Here is a 20,337-nt window from a genome sequence, read left to right as displayed (position 1 = left end):
GCCTAGCCGAGCAGATAGCCATGAGGTAAACAGTCTTTAGCGTTAAATCCTTTAAGGTAGCTCGCTTTAGAGGCTCAAACAGCAGACTGCACAAACCCTGGATTACCAAATTCAAACTCCAAGAAGGACAAATGGGACAAACCGGAGGTTTGAGATGCTTCGCACCTTTCAAAAACCGTGCCACATCAGGATGAGTTGCAAGGGGCGTGCCGTTGACCTTACTCCTTAAAGATCCTAGAGCCGCCACCTGTACCCGAAGGGAACTGTACGCCAAACCTTTCCTCAAACCCTCTTGTAAGAAGGCTAGTATTTGTACAACCGAAGCCTGCCGTGGCGAAACTTGCAAACCACTACACCATAAATCAAAAACCTTCCAGACCCAAGCGAGGTAGAAGTCTTGCGGGCCCTGAGGAGAGTGGAAATAAAGGACTCCGAGTAACCGTTCTTCCTCAACTGCCTTCTTTCATAAGCCAGGCCGGAAGACAGAAGCGATCTGCCTGATCGAAAAATACGGGACCCTGGCGAAGTAGATTTGGAAGATGACTGAGACACAAGGGACCGTCCACAGCCAAATTGACCAGGTCCGCGAACCATGGCCTCCGCGGCCAATCCGGGGCTATCAGAATGACCAACCCTGGGTGGCTCTCTATCCTTCGTAGAACTTTGCCCACCAAAGGCCAAGGAGGGAAAACAGAGCAGAACCTTGCTGGGCCACGGGAGGACCAAATTATCCACTCCTTCTGCACCGTGCTCCCTCATGCGACTGAAGAAGTGGGCCGCCTTCGCATTTCGCATAGCTGCCATCAAGTCCAGATGGGGAACCCCCCCATCGCCAAGTCAACAGATGCATTGATTTCTCTGACAGCTCCCACTCGCTGGGGTCTAACTGCTGACGACTGAGAAAATCCACCTGCACGTTGTCCATGCCAGCGATGTGTGATGCCGCTAACCGAGCCAGGTTGCGCGCCGCCCAGACCATCAGCAAAAGAAGCACAAACTGGGAGGAAAAAGGATGCGGTCTCTTTAAGGCCCCCCCCCCCCCCCCCCGGGGAGGGCCCAAAGAAGGAGGATCACCAGGCTCTGCCTCCTCAGGCCTTACAGAGCTCAAACTGGGCGGCGACAGCTGCGGAGGAAAATCTCCTCCTCTTGAGCTCTGCCCTGCGGAGTCCGAGGGAGCCAAAATGACCGCCGCTCCCGCGTTGATCAGAGTGAGACTTCCCTGCAGCCCACGATCGCGTGCCAGGTGCTCCCTGGCCTGCCCGCAGCTGTCTGATGGCCCTTCTCCCCTGGGAAGACAACGGGAGCAGAGGCTGTCCTGGGAGAGCCTTGCTGCCGGATCCCCACAAGCAAAGCACCGCGATCCACGCGGCATGTCAGCTAAAAGGTAAAATCGTACCTCCGGAGACCTGGGAGAGCAGAAACACAAAAAAAAAAAAAAAACGTTTTAAGGATCTGCTTATGTTATGCTCCTAATCAACCAGGAATTAAACCACCCTGGGTCTGAGCCACACAGAAAAAAACCGCCCCTTCCAGAGGAATGTCGCGTCTCTGGGTAGCAAAGGGGGGGAGGGACCAGCCCACCGGTAAATCCCCCACTCACCGGGTGAAGAAAAGACGACTCCGGGCAATCGGGAACAAAACCCAGCCATGCTTACCACCAAGGGGAACTGGTTGTTACCCCCCTGGGAGGACTTGCACTCCTGTTCTATACAGTAGAGACAGATGAAGGATAGGGGAAAGAGGGGGAGAGACAGAGAACAGAGAGAGAGAGGAGAGACAGAGATGAGGAGAGACATAGAAGAGAGAGAGAGAGAGAGCGAGAGAGAGAGAGAGAGAGAGAAGAGAGATGGCGAGAAGATAGAGATAGAGTGAGAGACAGATAAAGAGAGAGAGAGAGGGAGAAGGATAGAAGAGAGAGGTAGAGTAAGATATAGAGAGTAGATGTAGAGGAAGATATATGGAATAAGATAGAGGATAGAAATATAGGAGAGAAGAGAGAGGTAGAAAGAGAGATGAAGAATAGAGAAGATGAGATACGGAGAATAGAGACAGAGAGAGAGAGAGAGAGGATAGATGATGATGAGACAGATAACAGTATATATATAGATATTAGATAATTAGTAGTACATATAACATATATATATATTATATTACATATATATTATATACATATAATATATATATATATATATATATATATATATAATATATATATATATATATATATATATATATATATAATTTATTTATTTTGTTGAATTAGCCAAAGGCAACGAGGGGCTCAAATATCCCTCACACTTAAAACCTGAAGAGAAAATCTTCCTTTTTTTTTTTTTTTAACACAGGATCAGGACCGCAGGTTATGTCTGTCATCTGCTGGGAATCAGAGAAATACTGAAGGGATCACAGGTGGCACACCTATTATGAGGGGTGTTTTCAGTTTGATTCTCTGACTCCATCTGCTGGAAGGGAGGCATAATCTCAGCGGTCTGGACTGATCAGGGTAGGTACAGGGAACACCGAAAGTCTCGAGAATGGCCACTTGCCCGAAAAGTCCAGGAAACCGGGTTCTTGTCGTCTAGCAAACGAGAGTCCTGGATTTCCCCCCCATTTATTTGCTATTTTCTCCAACTCTCTGCCAAACAAAAGCAAACCCTTGAAGGGCAGCGTGGTAAGACTGGACTTTGAAACAGTATCTGCCAACCAGTTGCACATCCACATCTAGCCGCTATAACAGAAGCAACTACTTTGGTGTATTTTTATCTATTTTCTTATTAATATTGTTACACTTTCCCAAATAAGAGTTTTTCTTGGATTATATGTTTCAAAGTGATAAAAAAATAAAAGTTAAAAAAAAAGAAACCCAAAACCTAATATGCCATCAATTTAAGCCAACTTACTTGCCAAAAATACTGCCTCTGGGAAGGGACACATCTCATTTTACCGTGCAACTAGATCTGGTCTTTTTCATTGTTCTTTTTCTCTTCCCTATCCCTTCTAAATAAAAGAAATGTGTTTTTTTGCAGTGCTAGCTGTCTTAACTGGACATCTGTTTTTAAGATGTTTCTAGCACTCTTGCTGACTTCAGCTGTTCCCAACTGTACAAGTCCTCACAGGACTGGCATGCTACCAAGAGGCACCAGAAGAAGCCCTAAACAAAATTGCATGGAAAAGAATCAGCATTTCAAAGCCGGCACACCTGCCTTCTGTTTTGGTTTTTTTTTTCTTCTTTAAAGAAGTACTCATTCCAATGAGACAGGCTCTACTTTCAGCAATCTATGCCCCTCTCATGTCATCAATGAAGTCAAAGATGTCACCCTGGGCCTCAGGGAATCCCTAAACCAGGACTGCTGGCTGGTGCAACCATTCACCTTATTAGCCAGAGCGCTAACTTTAACTTTATTAAAACGGATGAATCGTCTGGTGCACATGGCTCTAAGTGATTTACAAAGAAACATACAGAATTATACTTCACAACACCGAGTGATTAAAATACAAATACAAGTCAATAAACAAAGACAAATGACATAGCCAGCCTGACAGAAAGCCCTCCTGAGTTTTCACATAAATGCTAATCTAAATAAATGTGTCTTCAATTCAGCTTTAAAATTTTAGTATCAGTCTCCAGCCACATGTTCATGGGTAGAGTGTTCCAGAACTCCAGAGCAGTGACAGAGAATGCCCTCTCTCATGTTTCTTGTAGACAAGCCAACTTGTATGAAGGAATGTCCAATATGCCTCCGTTAAGGGACCATAAGATCCTGGTAGGTAGGTAAATTCTCAAAAGTGCAGTAGCCCAAGAAACTGAGTTGACTTGAAGAAGGTTAGGCCCACAACAACAATCTTATATGCTACTCTCCACTGAATCAGGAGCCAATGCAGCTTAAACAGCACAGGAGTGAAAGTTATTCACCAACTTCTTTGAAACACAATCATCATGAATACAATACAATAAAATGGAAAAGTGGGAGGTGGGAGAAGGTTCCTGACCATACCTGTGCAGTTTTATCACATTGCAATTATACTACAAATTATATTATTTATTTTCTATGGCTCAATTATGCAAGATCTTTTTCATGATTTAAGAATGTTTCATTTCATATATGTTGTTAATAAGCATCAGATACCACATCATCTTATTATGTCTAAGAGGGTTGGGAGCTTCAAAAGCAGAAATGTGATGCACAGTGAGAAATGCCTTACCGTAATATTTAGATATATGAAATGGTACACTTGGTCCTTTGACATATACACGGATTTCACCCCAACGTACTGCACATCAATGGATCGAGGGAACAGGAAAAATAATGCCAGTCCACAAAAGAGTAAACAGGCAGCTACTGAGACACTCACATAAAGCTTTCTGAAACAAACAAATTACTGTATTAAGATAAGGAAACTTGGGAGTAGAATTTTCTTTCAGAAATGTAGAAAAATATGGGAGTATGGGCATAGCAGTTACTTCATTTTGCTCCTTTTATATGTGCTGTCATACACCATTCCAGTTTCAAGTCCCCTCTTCCCTCCAACCCCCTCTATGCCGTCATAAAAAAAACCAAACAAACTTGCAAATAGCCATGGTACTCGGATGAAATTATGCAAATATATCTCATAAATATACTGAAAACCAGACCAGTTGAAAACCACAGTTATACTGTATAACGTTAAGGTGTGGGATGATGCCCATGTTGCACTCAGTAAAGTTTCAGTCACTTGGCAAATGATAACAGCCACACTGTACCAATTAAACATTTAACTCTAAAATGAAAAGGTACAGGTCTGGGTTTCCAGGATATCTACAATGTATAGTCATTTCATTAATTTGCATGCAATGGCTCTTGCTTATGCTCTATTTACATATTCTGGTGAATTTTAATCTTTCTAAAGTTAAGAAATATTTCTCCTCCTTTAGATATATTAGGAAACTTCATCCATTACTTGAAACAAAAGACTTGAAATTACTGGTTCATGCTTTTGTGATCTCAAAGATCGATTATTGTAACTCTTTATTAGGAATTTCTAGAAATTAGTTGAAGCGTTTGCAATTGGTGCAGAACACGTCTGCCAGGTTGACCTTAGGTTTGCGAAAATATGATCATATTTCACCAGATTTCAAATATTTTCATTGGTTGCCAGTTATTTACAGAATTTGGTTTAAAGTGCTTTGTATTGTATCTCAGACTCTTTCTTCTGGATTTCCTTATTTTTCTAAATTGTTAATCCCCTATATTCCCTCCAGCCTGTTATGTTCCTCTCAAGATGGGTTGCTTCACATCCCCTCTCCATCTGTTATCTGTTTAGAAGCCACCAGAGAATCCTCATTTAGCTACCAGGCTCCATTTTACCATCTGATATTGGTCTACTCCTAGATTATTTGAAATTTAGGAAGGCTGTTAAGACCTGGTTTTTTAGCAAGGCATTTGATAACATTTAATTTGTTCCCTGCTGAGAATATTATGTTTGATGTTTGCTATTATTTTATGTCTATGTTTTAGGTGTGGTGATTATGTTTCTATGTGATGATAATTTTTGAGTATTATGACTATTTTTTTTTTTATTTGTAATACCACTTGGGTAACATGCCTGATCAAGCGGGATATTAAATTTTAATAAAATGAAATGAAAAAATGAAATTCTAAAAATCTGGCTGGGCTGTAACCCTCAAGGACCCTTGTGTCTCAAATTCTTTAAAGTGTTTGCTCTGAACCTCTAGGAGGAATGTTAAAATTACTCAAAACACAACCCTATTGGTCCCTATTAGTACTTGACTGATCTATTCTATGAGTACATATTACCATGAGTATGATCACAACATATTGAGAACCAAACACATCCACTCTATGTAAGATATGTATGGTAACACTTTTGTTGGTGTCATTGCATCCAAAGGATCAGAGGAACCAGAGGGATTAGCTTGAACAGCAGTAACTTTAAAATGTTATTGCTGCAGTGTACAAATTGCTACCAGTGCATGTCTGAAAAACTGTACAAAGCAAGTCACAAATAGCTGGTTTAACAGTTCAAAGCAAGACTTATATCGGGCTTCTTTTACAGATATGAAATGTCAAATCCTTTACTAAATTCCATTACCAAGAAACTTATTAACGTAATCTCCTGTAAAATGTCACTTTTATCTACCTGTTTACTGTAAGACATCGCCTTGTCATATTTATTGTTTTAATGTAAACAGACTTTATTAGTAATTCTGTTACTGGAAATTCGGTATATAAAAGTGCTAAATAAATAAATAAATGTAGTAAGCATAAATGTCCTTGAGTACTGCAACTCTCAGTTACCATTGTACTGTTTCTTTCATGTTCTGTTCTAGATAAGAACACAGAGGACACCCCCTCCCACTATCATTACTTGCTCTTGGGAGATTATGATGAGATTTCCATTAACTATAGCAGGTAAAAGCTGATTTTGTTTTATGGTATTCTTTTGTTTGGTTATTCGTTTATTTAAAACTAGTTACTAGCTATCTTACTTCTCTTACAAATGAGTGCAATGTGAAACCAACTGAAAGTAAAGACTTTATTTACTATAGACAGGATTCTCCATAGACAGTGGGATGAATTATCTATGACACGAGTGATGTCATCCAATAGCGCCAAATGGACCCATCTCTCTAGGTTAGTGAAGTTTTACTAGTGAGCATGTATGGGGGTTTTCGTGCATGCGCTGCCTTATGAGCCCCTCAGTCAATTATACATCTTATTTTTACTGGGGTAGTTGACTTTCAGAGAGGTGGGCAAGTACAAAGCATGGACTAATTCATCCTTTCTATGGAGAACCCCATTTATGATTAGCAAATTTGCTTCCTCTGACAACAAGAAGGGCTGAATTAGCCATGACACATGAGAAGTACCAAGTTGAGGATTGCATAGCCGAGCTCTTGTTGAATAAAGCAACCGGGCTCCCCTGTGGAGAGTGGATGACAGAGTGAACAGGCTGCATAAAACTGCATGCCCAAAGTTACAGTCACATAAGAGATTATCCAGATACTTTTACCTGCCATTAATAACTGAGAACCAAGTTGTAGCTTTGCAGATGTCCTCAATGGAAATAGCTCTTAGGTGAGCAATTGAATTTAAGGAGCCTTGACAGAGTCTAGGATCTGAAAGCCAGCCAAAGTATAACAATGTAGTCTGCCAGCCAGTTGGAAAAAGCAGTATCCAGCTTGTTAGGATCATAGGATATGAACAGTTAAGAAGCCTGATGAGGCAGAGTTCTTCTCAGGAAATGTCTTAAGGCTCGCTCACAGTCCAATGAATGGAAGGTGTTCTCTCCTTCGTGCACATACAGTCTTGGAAAGAACATGGGCAAAACATTATCCTGATTTAGTGAAATGCAGAAACTATTTTAAGGAACTTCGGGTGGGTAAGGAGCATCACATTGTAAAAACATCTGAAGGTACTGAGGATATGAACTAATGCCTATGGCTCGTCGACTCTTCTAGCCAAAGTGATAGTGACCAAGAATACCACTTTTCATGTCAAAAATTTCAAGGAAGCAGACTCCAGCAGATCGAAGGGGGGCATCATCAGTTGTGCTAAGACAACATTAAGATCCCATGGCACAGGTGGCTTCACAACCAAAGGCTTAGTATGCCATAATCCCTTCATAAATTTTAATACCAGGAGATGTCAATTTTTTTCTCTTACAAATGTGTACAACAACACAGTAAATGTGTGAAATCAACTGAAAGTAAAGGAGTTTACTTACTGTAGACGGGGTACTCTGTAGGCAGCAGAATTAGCTAGCCATGCAGGAAGGCCATGGAACAGAGGGCCTATTCCCAAATTCTTTGAGGCTTTTGACAGAGGGTCTAGGATCTTATGACCCTTGCTTGTTTATGTGGAACATTGCTACTTTTAGTGTCAGTTTGATCAGAATTCTCTTTTCCTAAAGCAGGCAAGTGAACACTCAAAGCATGCTGTATGGCTCGCAGCTCTAAGAGATTGATCTGAGGCAGATACTCTGTTGCAGACCATGTTCCTTGAGATTGGGAGAAACATGTATGGGCTCAACTCCACCAGACGGTGTGATCTGTAACTAATGTCACTTGATGAGCTAAGGCTCAGAGAGGAAACCCCCATTTTTAACACTAAAAGGTCCCGCCAACAATGAAAAGATACCTTCACCTCTGGACTTACCATTATGGAGTGTGACTGGGTTGACTTAGCTGATCCCACAGAGAACTGGAGGCCCTACTTAAGAGCTATCATGTTCAGACACATCGTGGGGGACGACGTGTACTGTCACGTGACCAAGAACCACCAGAACTGTCAACACCAAGACCTGATCTTACTGTAGCAAGTCTTGGAGAAGAGCTCAAAGGCAGATTACCCTTTCTAGTGGGAGGAATGCTTTCTCCTCTAGCAAGTTTAACCAAGCCCAGATGAACTTGATTCGCTGGGTAGGTGAGAGGTTAAATTTGGTGAAATAGACTTAAGTCTAGGGACTGAAGGACCTGAATCATCTTCCTCAAGGAATCTAGTACTCCTACTTGAAGGCCTCATCACTAGACAGTCATCAAGATAAGGAAAAACGCATATTCCCTACTGACGAAGATGCGCTGCCACTACTGCCAGGTACTTTGGGAAGACCCTAGAGGTCACAGAGAGGCTGAAGGGTAGAAGCTTGTATTGATAATGTCATTTTTCTCCTGTGAATCTAAGGTATTTCTAGTGTCAAGGATGGATTGGGGGGGGGGGGGGTGTGAACATATGCATTTTTTTGATCCATTCAGCACATCCAATCTCTCACTTGGATGAGCGGAAAGATGGCGTAGAGGGCATTAATCTTCAGCTTCTGCAATCTTCCCTTGTTCAGTCTTCATAAATTCAGGAAGGGTCTCAATCCTCTTGACTTCCTAGGGATATGAAAATAGTGGGAATAGAACCCCCTTGCCACATTCATCAGGAGTGACAGGATCTATCACCCACTGGCTGAGAAACGTCTCCACCTCGAGACAAAGTTGAGTCGAGTGTGATGAATTTGGATCCAAGGACGAAGTGCAAACAGTAATTAGACTCCACAATTTTGAGGAGCTAACTGTCCTTGTTGATCTTACTCCACTCATCCTTAAACAGTTGGATCCTTCCCACTACTGGATGGGTTGGATCCTGAGAAATGGGACTCGTCAAAAACTAGGTCCCAGGTCAGGCTGAGTCTACTGCAATGTTATAGGCTGACCTTTCTCTCATGGGTATCCTCTAGCCAGATGTTGCTGCTGCGGCAGCACAAGCGTAGGGCGGTATCTCTGAATCTGGCAGAAGAGTCTCTGAAAAAAAGGCTACTTAAAATCAAAGTAAGGCTGCCTAAAGGTGGAAGACTGGACAATCCTCACTGACAGGGATTGTATGGCTGCATGCTTCTCCTTAATATGGGCGACAGTTTCTCTGACTTTGTCCCCAAAATGACTGTCCTGTAGACTGCTGGCTCTCAACCAGGCCCACTAGGCATTCCCCAATGGCTGCTGCATAGGAGCTTGCCACCTTGTTGAAGGAATCGTACATAGACAGGATGAGATGGTGCTTGCACTCTTCAGCATCTAGGAGAGCCTGCGATATCCCTCGCATTACCTGTCCAGGGACTCCACAAGGAGCTTTGGCTTATCAATGCAGTCAGCTAAGTATTGCATCATATAAAGCTGGAGGGCCACAATGTGGGTGTTCAGCATCGAACTCTGGTAGACTTTTTTCCCCAAAGTTGTCCATCAGTCTAGGGTCTGTACTTAGTGGTATAATGGAAAATATCTGGGTCTTTTTAGCCCACTTCAAAGCAGACTTCATCACTGACTGGTGGGGCAGCTAAACTATGCCCAAACTAGGAGCCTGCTGAATTCTCTATTTGAGATCCAATTTCCTGGCTACCAGGGGGCAGAAGACTGGATTATCCCACATTCCGATTTGCAGATCTCATACAATCTGATGAACTGGGATCAATGCTATTTCAGACTGTGTTTATAATACCTGAAGTAAGCTGAAATCTTCCTTATTCCTCCAGACACTGACTCCAATGGCCTTACCCAATTTTTCCAAAAGGCTGGAGAATGAGAGGACTTCTGGTAGGCAGGAATGCTAAAGCATTTTGTTAAGTGGTCTGAGGAAATCCACACAGAACCCTCCAAAAAACCAAATGCTAACCCATGACTATGAAGATGGGGGGAAGGGCAGACACCTCAGTTGTCTCAGTTCCAGTTGGCCAAGCCCCGCGCTTCATCCTCTGAATGCTGGCTAGACTCCTCACTAAGAGGGATGGTCTGCCCCAATGGGGGTAAGCTAGCTTCCTCCGCTGAGATTTTTAATGGGAGTTCCCATGTCATAGAAGTTGGAGGAATTTCCCTTGAGGGAACAGGAGGGGCTGAAGAGTGTCGTCCTTGTCACTGGCTGCCAAGCAGGAGAAGAAAGTCTTCACAAGGACTGTGATGTGGTCCATGGACTGCTGTGCTCTATGGGCCTGATTTGGAGAAGAGACATCCTCCTCTGAGACCAGTATAGAGGCCTTGAGAAGCATGCACCAGACTCCAAGCAGAGATCTCCTGCTCGATAACCTATATTATTAGGGGACTCATGAAGACCACCAAAGTCATGATGGAGCAGATATGATCTGGGGTCTCCTAATGAGTGGGAGACATCTAGGCTGGGCAGATAATGCTAATGGAGGCCTGGAGAGTCTCGGATCTGGAAAAAGGAGATAAGATGATGATAAATGTGCCAAAAACAAGGAGGGCACATAAGAAGAATTCCTATCGGAGCTAGGGTTACTTCTGGCATAGATGATATTGGCAGCTCTGCAGACTGTTGTGCCAACAGTATCAATGTTGAGTCAACAGCGCAGATGATTTTTGCACCACTGGTATCGACTAGGCCCAATACCCCTGCCTCTTCTCAGATATAAATGAGCTCAGAGAGTGAGACGAGGCTCGGGAAGGCATACTGGAGCGAGCTAGCTCCTGCATCTGGTGCTTCCATGCCTTGTTTGACACTGGTATTGTAGGTAGGGAAAACCTGCCAGAGAAGCCTTTTCTTGTCTCAGCATGGAGGGAACCAGAGGAGGCCCTGCTCTGAAAAGAGGAAGGGCTCCATCTCCTAACTGGTCTGTGGAGCTCCTCCATGTTCACTGCCTGGTTCCTCTAGGATCTAGGCAACATTCACCCACAATCATAGCAATTAGCAGAGTCATTAGCAGGTCCCGAGCACTTGTAGCAGATATCATGGCAGACATCTTACAGCCACAAATGCAGTCGTTGAAGCCACTGTGTGGATTTCTTGGAATCAGATTTTTCAACTTAATTTTTTTTCTTTTGTAACACTGAAAAGTGCTGTTGAGGAGCTGCCGAGGCACAAAGGAAAACCAGAAATAACTGCTAAAAACAGAAAAGACAAAAAAAAAAAAAACAAAAAACACACAACTAAGAGAGAGAAGGTAAAAAAAAAAAAAGCTGAGATATTCATCAGGCGGTGTGCATGTAAGAACTCTAGTGCACACTCAGTAGTAAAACTTTACTGAACTAGAAAGATGGGCTCACTCAACACCATCGGATAATATTACTCATGTGTCACGGCTAATTCAGCCTTGCTGGCACTGATCGTGCAAACTGCTTCACCGGCTCCTATGCATGGTACTACGTTTCATTGCATTGAGCCCAGCGGAGCCAGCGAAGGATCTTGCTCAACCCCAGTGGAGCAATGGAACCAGGAACCAGCATCACAGGAGGAGGAGCTTTACTCAGGGAATTCCTGTTCAACTCAGCACAGAGGGAGCCCAAGGAGGCTGGCTTCAAGAAAAAGAATCACTCTAGCTTTTCATCAACCTACAAAGATTTTCCATCTTCCAGGCCCTGAGATTGGTGATATCCGACTACAGTCATAGCAGTTAGCTGTGTCATGGTCTGAACTCAGACACTAGAAGCAAATATTGTGGCCATCGGTGATGGACTTCTTCTGGCCAAACACAATCCTCGAAGCCACTGGAAATGGCCTTCTTGAAGCCAGACATCCCTTATACTTAGTCCATTAAATTAAAATTTTATTTTTTTGGTACCACTGAAAAATGTTAAGGGGTTGCAGAGGAAGCAAGGCAACTCAAAGTGAGTTTAAAGAAGAAGAAACTGTGAAGTACCAAACATATTAGTGAGAGACAAAGAGAAAGGGAGAGACAAAGTGTTTGTGTCCATGCAGAAGCGTGGACAAAAAAAAAAAAAAAAAAAGGACCCCAGATAGACTGAGTGGCTCACAAGGCAATGCATGTGTACGCATGAGAACTTCTGTGCATGCTCAGTAGAGAAAAAGTTCTATGAACTAGGAGAGAAAAGTGTCTGGTGAAATCAGATGACATTTCCTGTGTGTCATGGAAATCTTCAGAGGGATAGCCATGCCAGTCTGGTATAGCAAAAAACGAGAGGTGGATGGACCTTACAGATTAACCAATTTACTGTGGCATAAGCTTTTGAGGATAGTCCGCTTCATCAGATGCCTCAATAAACTGGTTAGTGTATAAGGCACTACCCGCCTCTTGTCGTTTATGTTGCATGGCCTATTCAGCCCTGTATGCCGGAGAAAAACAATTTCCAAAATATTCTTCTCCCTATTGGCTTCTAAAACAAGAGATATTTTGTTTCATCTTAAGTAAATGATTCCATTAATACAATGATACTGGGAAACGAAAACATAACCTCTAATGTGTCCAACTCTATCCAGCTAAAAATTCCTGAAGCGTATTTCTGAAAGCAAATAGCGCTCAAAAATACCCATCAAACTGACTCATTCTTTAATAAGATTCAGCAATATCTCATGTTAAACCCATGCCTTTGGGACTAATAACATTCATTGCTAGAGCTCCCATTGGTATGTAATGTTTGTTTTAATTCTAAACTTGTTTTATGTAATTTTTTGATACTGTAAACCACTGACAACTCTGATCGATTAGCGGTCAAATTAAATAAATTATAAAATATCTGGTCATTACTTACGTTCTTCTTGGCCTAAGCCTCTGATCACTATAAGGAATCAGTGCTACCAGTTGGTTTTCCTGACCTACGAACAAAGTAATTTCAAAATTAAATCTATAATACAGATTAGAATACAAGTGTTAAAACAATATTAAGCAGAATTTTAATACTATCAGAAAGTTCTGTAAAATCTGTTTATGACAGCTGGACTTCGGTTCCCTCCTCAGGTGGCTTGGTTCTGCTTAAGTAAGGACTAAGCAGCTTGCCCCAGTTTCCTGCTTTCTGGGATTCCTCAGTCCTGGTTCTTAGGCACTTCCCTCAACTCCTTCTGGTTCCAGCTCAGTTTTCAGAAATAGGCTGCCCGCTTGGCCCAACCTCCAGGCTTCTCCTTTAGTTCCTCCAGGGTACAGCCTTTTGGCTCTTGGACTCAAGTCACCCCTCAGGATGTCATAATTCATTTGGCATTTATGCAGAACTACCATTGGGCTTTCCAATTCCAGACCCACACAGCCTCCCCCATTTCACCCTCTGTCTTCTTTTGTAGGTCTCATGGTTCTGGTGGAGCTTTGTCCTACCCTCTCCCAGTTTTCCCTTTGAACCTTTCCTAAGCGTAATGCATGGACAGCAAGTTTGTTATTTGCTTTTATTATATAAGTTTAACAGGTAATCCACTAAGCACCTATTTTTGTATATCTGAAATATAAATTAGATAAACAAAAGTTTGCTTACTGTAAACGGTGTTTTCCATAAACAGCAGGATGAATTAGGCATAATGTGAGTGATATCATCTGGTGGCACCGAATGGATTTGTCTGGTAGAGCTTTGGATTCTACTGAGCATGCACAGGCGTTCCCACGAGTGCATTATCTCAAGTCTCCTCAGTCCACACCAGAGCTAAATCTAGTTATGTAGTCCACGCTCCAAGGAGACGTGTGGTACTCCCTGGCTAATTTCTCCTGCTATATACAGAAAATACCATTTACTATAAGCAAAGTTGCTTTTTCCATCAATAAGCAGATTGAATTAGCCAGTACATGTGGAGAGTCCCAAGCTGAGAGTTACAATGGAGCATATACTTATGGGCCAATACAGTAAAGCGCGGCCGGGCATGCGCGCTTTTGAACGCGAATTAGACGCGTGTTTTAGACATGTAGGACGGACAGGCGATTCAGTATATACTCTAACGCGTCCTTAGCGCGTGCTGAAAACGACGCGTTACAATTAGCACCCACCGCATGTAGATGGTATGTTAATGGTATTTAATGACCGGATTAGCTATTCCCCTCGATACAGTAACACGTGCCCAAAATAGCATGTCTTTAACCTGCACATTTTCCTCGACTTTACCCTCTATTTTTACCACCTACCCTGACCCTGGCGTTAGTGTGGTGCTGTGCTCTTGACAGTCAGTGAATATCCAACGGACAGCGTCATGGACTACATGCTGGCTTTGGCACAGGACAGGGACATCGGTAGACCAGGACGGGCCATCATAAGAACATGCCATACTAGGTCAGACCAAGGGTCCATCAAGTCCAGCAACCTGTTTCCAACAGTGGCCAATCCAGGCCATAAGAACCTGGCAAGTACCCAAAAACTAAGTCTATTCCATGTTACCGTTGCTAGTAATAGCAGTGGCTATTTTCTAAGTCAACTTAATTACTAGCAGGTAATGGACTTCTCCTCCAAGAACTTATCCAATCCTTTTTTAAAACAGCTATACTAACTGCACAAACCACATCCTATGGCAACATATTCCAGAGTTTAATTGTGCGTTGAGTAAAAAAGAACTTTCTCCGATTAGTTTTAAATGTGCCACATGCTAACTTCATGGAGTGCCCCCTAGTCTTTCTATCATCTGAAAGAGTAAATAACCGATTCACATCTACCCATTCTAGACCTCTCATGATTTTAAACACCTCTATCATATCCCCCCTCAGCAGTCTCTTCTCCAAGTTGAAAAGTCCTAACCTCTTTAGTCTTTTCTCATAGGGGAACTGTTCCATTCCCCTTATTTTGGTAGCCCTTCTCTGTACTTTCTCCATCGCAATTATATCTTTTTTGAGATGCGGCGACCAGAACTGTACACAGTATTCAAGGTGCGGTCTCACTATGGAGTGATACAGAGGCATTATGACATTTTCCGTTTTATTCACCATTCCCTTTCTAATAATTCCCAACATTGTTTGCTTTTTTGATTGCCGCAGCACACTGAACCGACGATTTCAATGTGTTATCCACTATGACGCCTAGATATCTTTCTTGGGTTGTAGCACCTAATATAGAACCTAACATTGTGTAACTATAGCATGGGTTATTTTTCCCTATATGCATCACCTTGCACTTATCCACATTAAATTTCATCTGCCATTTTGATACCCAATTTTCCAGTCTAACAAGGTCTTCCTGCAATTTATCACAATCTGCTTGTGATTTAACTACTCTGAACAATTTTGTATCATCTGAAAATTTGATTACCTCACATCATATTTCTTTCCAGATCATTTATAAAGATATTGAAAAGTAGGGGTCCCAATACAGATCCCCGAGGCACTCCACTGCCCACTCCCTTCCACTGAGAAAATTGTCCATTTAATCCTACTCTCTGTTTTCAGTCTTTTAGCCAGTTTGCAATCCACGAAAGGGCATCGCCACCTATCCCATGACTTTTTACTTTTCCTAGAAGCCTGTCATGAGGAACTTTGTCAAACGCATTCTGAAAATCCAAGTATACTACATCTACCGGTTCACCTTTATCCACGTTTATTAACTCCTTCAAAAAAGTGAAGCAGATTTGTGAGGCAAGACTTGCCTTGGGTAAAGCCATGCTGACTTTATTCCATTAAACCATGTCATTCTATATGTTCTGTGATTTTGATGTCTAGAACATTTTCCACTATTTTTCCTGGCACTGAAGTCAGGCTAACTGGTCTGTAATTTCCCGGATCGCCCCTGGAGCCCTTTTTAAATATTGGGGTTACATTTGCTATCCTCCATTCAGGTACAATGGATGATTTTAATGATAGGTTACAAATTTTTACTAATAGGTCTGAAATTTCATTTTTTAGTTTCTTCAGAACCCTAGGGTGTATACCATCCGGTCCAGGTGATTTACTACTCTTCAGTTTGTCAATCAGGTCTACCACATCTTCTAGGTTCACCGTGATTTGATTCAGTCCATCTGAATCATTACCCATGAAAACCTTCTCCAGTACGGGTCCCTCCCCAACATCCTCTTCGGTAAACACCAAAGCAAAGAAATCATTTAATCTTTCCGCGATGGTCTTATCTTCTCTAAGTGCCCCTTTAATCCCTCGATCGTCAAATGGTCCAACTGACTCCCTCACAGGCTTTCTGCTTCGGATATATTTTAAAAAGTTTACACTGAGTTTTTCCCTCTACGGCCAACTTCTTTTCAAATTCTTTCTTAGCCTGTCTTATCAATGTCTTACATTTAACTTGCCAACGTTTATGCATTATCCTATTTTCTTCTGTTGGATCCTTCTTCCAATTTTTGAATGAAGATCTTTTGGCTAAAATAGCTTCTTTCACCTCCCCTTTTAACCTTGCCGGTAATCGTTTTGCCTTCTTTCCACCTTTCTTAATTTATTTTATTTATTTATTTTTATATACCAACATTCGATTTGACATATCACATTGGTTTACATTCAGGTACTGTAGGTATTTTCCTATCCCCAGAGGGCTTACAATCTAAGTTTGGACTGTGCTTCTAGAATGGTTTTTTGTTTTTTTTTAAATGACCACGCCTCTTGCACACTTTTTACTTTTGTAGCTGCTCCTTTCATCGGCAGACCTGGACGTATCATTCGCCCACGGACAACTCTCTTTGGCATGTCCGAGCAAGATGTAGTCCGAACCTACCGGCTGAGCACACGGGCAATCCTGTTCCTCTATGAAGATCTGCGCTGTGACCTTGAGCCCCTGGCCAATTGCCACCATGCTGTGCCAGGGTTGACTAAACTTGGTGCCTTAAATTTTTTTGGTACCGGAAGTTTTCAAACCCCTATCAGTGTCATTGCAGGTATGACACAGGCCTCCTTCTCACAGCATCTGGCACAGGTCTTGAAGGCCATGATGAAGTGGATGAGGAAGTACATCGTGTATCCTACAGATCCAGTGGAGCTGCAATAGATCGCAGTGGGTTCATGGGTATTGCAGGGATGCCGAACGTGTTGGGTGCTATAGACTGCACCCATATTGCGTTTACCCCCAGGTCGGAGGAAGAGTTCGTTCTGGAATCGCAAGCACTTCCATTCAATGAATGTTCAAGTCATTTGAAATGTACACCTTCGAATTCTAAATGTTGTAGCGAAGTTTCCTGGGAGCTGTCTTGACGCCTACATTCTGGCACATTCATCTCTGGGGACCCATTTCCCAAAGGGGAAGTACGGTGAAGGCTGGCTACTTGGCAAGTGACATCGGCTACGGCCTGTGATTCTATGTCATGTGTACAGGTCTGGGATGTTAGGTATACAATTGTGTTTATGATGTTAAGCGCTGTGAAGTTGTTTTTGATGCATTCCTGATTATTCCCCCTATAGGTGATGGCAGGGCTTACAGCCATAGCCAACTCCACTCCAGTCTCCACGCACTGCAGCCGAAAATGAGGCTACAATGAGGCTCATGGCAGCACCAGAAACATCATCGAGCGGACTTTTGGAGTTCTGAAAGGACATTTCCAATGTCAGGATCGCTCTGGGGGAGCCCTGCAGTACAGTGCAGAAAAGGTGGTGAACATAATTGTTGCCTGCTGCATGCTACACATTTGTCAGCGATTTGGTGTGGATGTAGAGGTAGCAGAAAACTTACTGCCTGATCTGCCTGTGGAACCGGCAACTGAGGCGGACAACACTGCACGGGGGCATGATGTCCGACGAAGGATCATCGAAACTTATTTCTCTTGTAAGTTCTTAACTGTTATACATTCATTTATGCATACTGATGTGGTGCTTTTATTGTAGTACATAAGCTCTGCTAAACTTGAGATATTAATCCTTTTAATGCCTGTACAGTATGTTTAATCTTGTGTTTTTCTTTCAGGAGCTGTGATCCATCCATCTAACAATTTTAAAAGCAACCTGATCCATCCATCAGAACGTTTCCCAGCAAGCTGATCCCTCCATCAAACAATTTCCCAGCAAGCAGAAAAGTTGATTTAAAATTACAAATAGTGAACCAAATAAAAACTTTTGTGAATTTTTCCTTGTCTTCTCTGTGTTTTGCATGGCTTCATTTATAGTTCTTGAAGTATAAAATCAATAAACTGTGTCTACCGATTTTATCCTCAATAAATAGCTATCTTTCCTTGTATTATAGGTTCTTACGTTATGTTATTTGGGCGTCCATGATGCTCCTGTAACAAGCGGAGACACGGATGCCTGTACGGCGCCAGGGAAAGGAAGCCGCGGCAGGCCTTCCTCCAACATCTAGAATTAGGCATCCCTGCGGCTCCGCAGGTGCATCGGAGGCATGAACGCCTGAACGGACGCCGGTCGAAGGAAGTCGCGGCAGGCCTTCCTCCAACATCTAGAATTAGGCGTCCCTGCAGCTCCGTGGGTGCATCGGAGACATGAACTCCTATACGGACGCCGGGAGAAGGACGTTTGCACGTGGAACGCCATCCCCTGCGGCCACGCCCAGACGGCCATTTTGTTATTGCTTTCCAGCTATCGGAAGATGCCGCGTGGGAGGCTGCCAAATTTCACAGAGGGTGACATCTGGCTCCTGGCCACATTAATCGTGGCAGACGAACGTCACCTCTACTTCCTCCCTGGGCGTCCGCAGGACCAGGATCGGGCCGAGGCCTGGTGGGCGCTCATGGCAGAATTCAACTCAGTCGTCCTTCCCGAGGGAGGTATGTTCATAGGCCCCTGTTGTGGTAGGCCAAGGTCTGGTATATGTTGCTTATAAAGAATGATACATGCTAAAAAAAAAAAAGTTAGTATTTTGCTGTAGTTTTGCATTGCTGGGGGTCAGAAAAGAAAAACTGACACTTGACTTGTTTGGTTCAAATTGCTTCTTGCTTCTAAAGCAAAGCAAAAGTTAAATAGCAACTTATGTTTTCTATTGTGTTTTATTCTCTCACCAGGTTCTTCTTCTGCATGGACATGGTAGAACAGAAGGCCACCCTTTGTTAAGAAGTTTGTTTTGTTTGTAGCACTGCAAAGTGTTGCAGAGGCAAGGAGAAAATATTAGAAGAACAAACTGAAGTAAAGATATATCAAATAAGTTTTTTGTATTTGTAAAGAAAAAATATAGGGGAGAGAGGTCTTGTCTGTGCTGTACTCAAACAAAATATGACAGAGGAGACTCACGAGATAACTCCCGCGCATGTTCATTAGAGTTCAAGTAGCTTGGAGAGAAAAGTCCGTTTGGTGCCACCAGATGTCATTACTCACATGTAATGGCTAATTCAGCCTTCTTAATCAATGAAAAATAACCAGAAAAGCACATAATATTTAACAAATGGTCACACTACGGATATGCATAACATTTTCTATTTTGTTTTTAATCACACTATTATCTGTTTGAATCACTGTTGCAATACTGGGCCATTCTGAGAGAAATACCTACTGATTACATAAAATTCAGAAAATTGGTAAAAATCTTTCTATTTAATGAAACTTTTGATTGGTCATGATGGAAGTTGATATGTTAAATGAGATGTTCAAAGTTTCTTTGCTAAATGGGGGGAGGTTACTATATTAGAGCAATCATTTGATAAATGTTGTCTATGTATGGTTTGTTGTATTGGCTTTATGTAATGAATATATTTGTATATTTTGTTTGTTTTATTTTGCAACCCACACGCAGTACTAGATTGTAAGGTTGGAAAGAAAGAAAATAAAAATAAAATACATGAATTGGTCTTGACGATTATCCACCATATTTCATTAAACCAAAGCTGGTGAAATGCTGCCAAGTGCCTCTCAGAACTGAATGAGTGAGCAATGAAATGTCAGATGAGTTTAAACATAGATAAGTGCAAAATAGTGAACTTAGGAAAAATACCAATCCAAACTTCTCATGTGCAATAATGGGCCTTCAGAGGGAGTTTGTTCCAAAGGACAGGGGATTTACACCTAAGACACGTTTTCTTGTTTCTACAAGGCACACCTTTTTCATAGAAGGCTCAGGCAAAATGGATCTTGGGAGGACCATAATTGTTGGCCCAGGATATAACATATGTGGTTTATACATTTTTTAAATAAATAAAAAATATCAGCTAAACCAGCCCTTGAGTTAAAAGAACCTTAAACTGGATCCAGAGCTCCACTGGCAGGCAGTGTAAGTAAGCCAGAATATGAGTCATCTTATCAAATTCCGCAGCCAGTAATAAGTCGTGCTGCAGTCACCAG

General features: G+C 42.4%; 1 protein-coding gene across 3 annotated transcripts in view; it reads right to left on the bottom strand.

Annotated features, from left to right (window-relative positions):
- TMEM106B (transmembrane protein 106B) overlaps window positions 1-20,337 on the bottom strand; it is a 70,791-nt gene that overhangs the window by 7,717 nt on the left and 42,737 nt on the right. For all 3 annotated transcript variants that reach the window (XM_029588979.1, XM_029588976.1, XM_029588978.1), the window contains exons 3-4: window positions 12,980-13,043; window positions 4,204-4,363 (exon numbers count right to left, since the gene is read on the bottom strand). In XM_029588979.1, the coding sequence (XP_029444839.1) occupies window positions 4,204-4,363; window positions 12,980-13,043 (224 nt within the window). The remainder of the gene's footprint in view (window positions 1-4,203; window positions 4,364-12,979; window positions 13,044-20,337) is intronic.

This window comes from Rhinatrema bivittatum, chromosome 2 (assembly GCF_901001135.1).
Source record: "Rhinatrema bivittatum chromosome 2, aRhiBiv1.1, whole genome shotgun sequence".
NCBI classification, from domain to species: Eukaryota; Metazoa; Chordata; class Amphibia; order Gymnophiona; family Rhinatrematidae; genus Rhinatrema; species Rhinatrema bivittatum.
The sequence above is the reverse complement of the archived record's forward strand: the minus strand, read 5'-3'. Positions and strand labels throughout refer to the sequence as shown.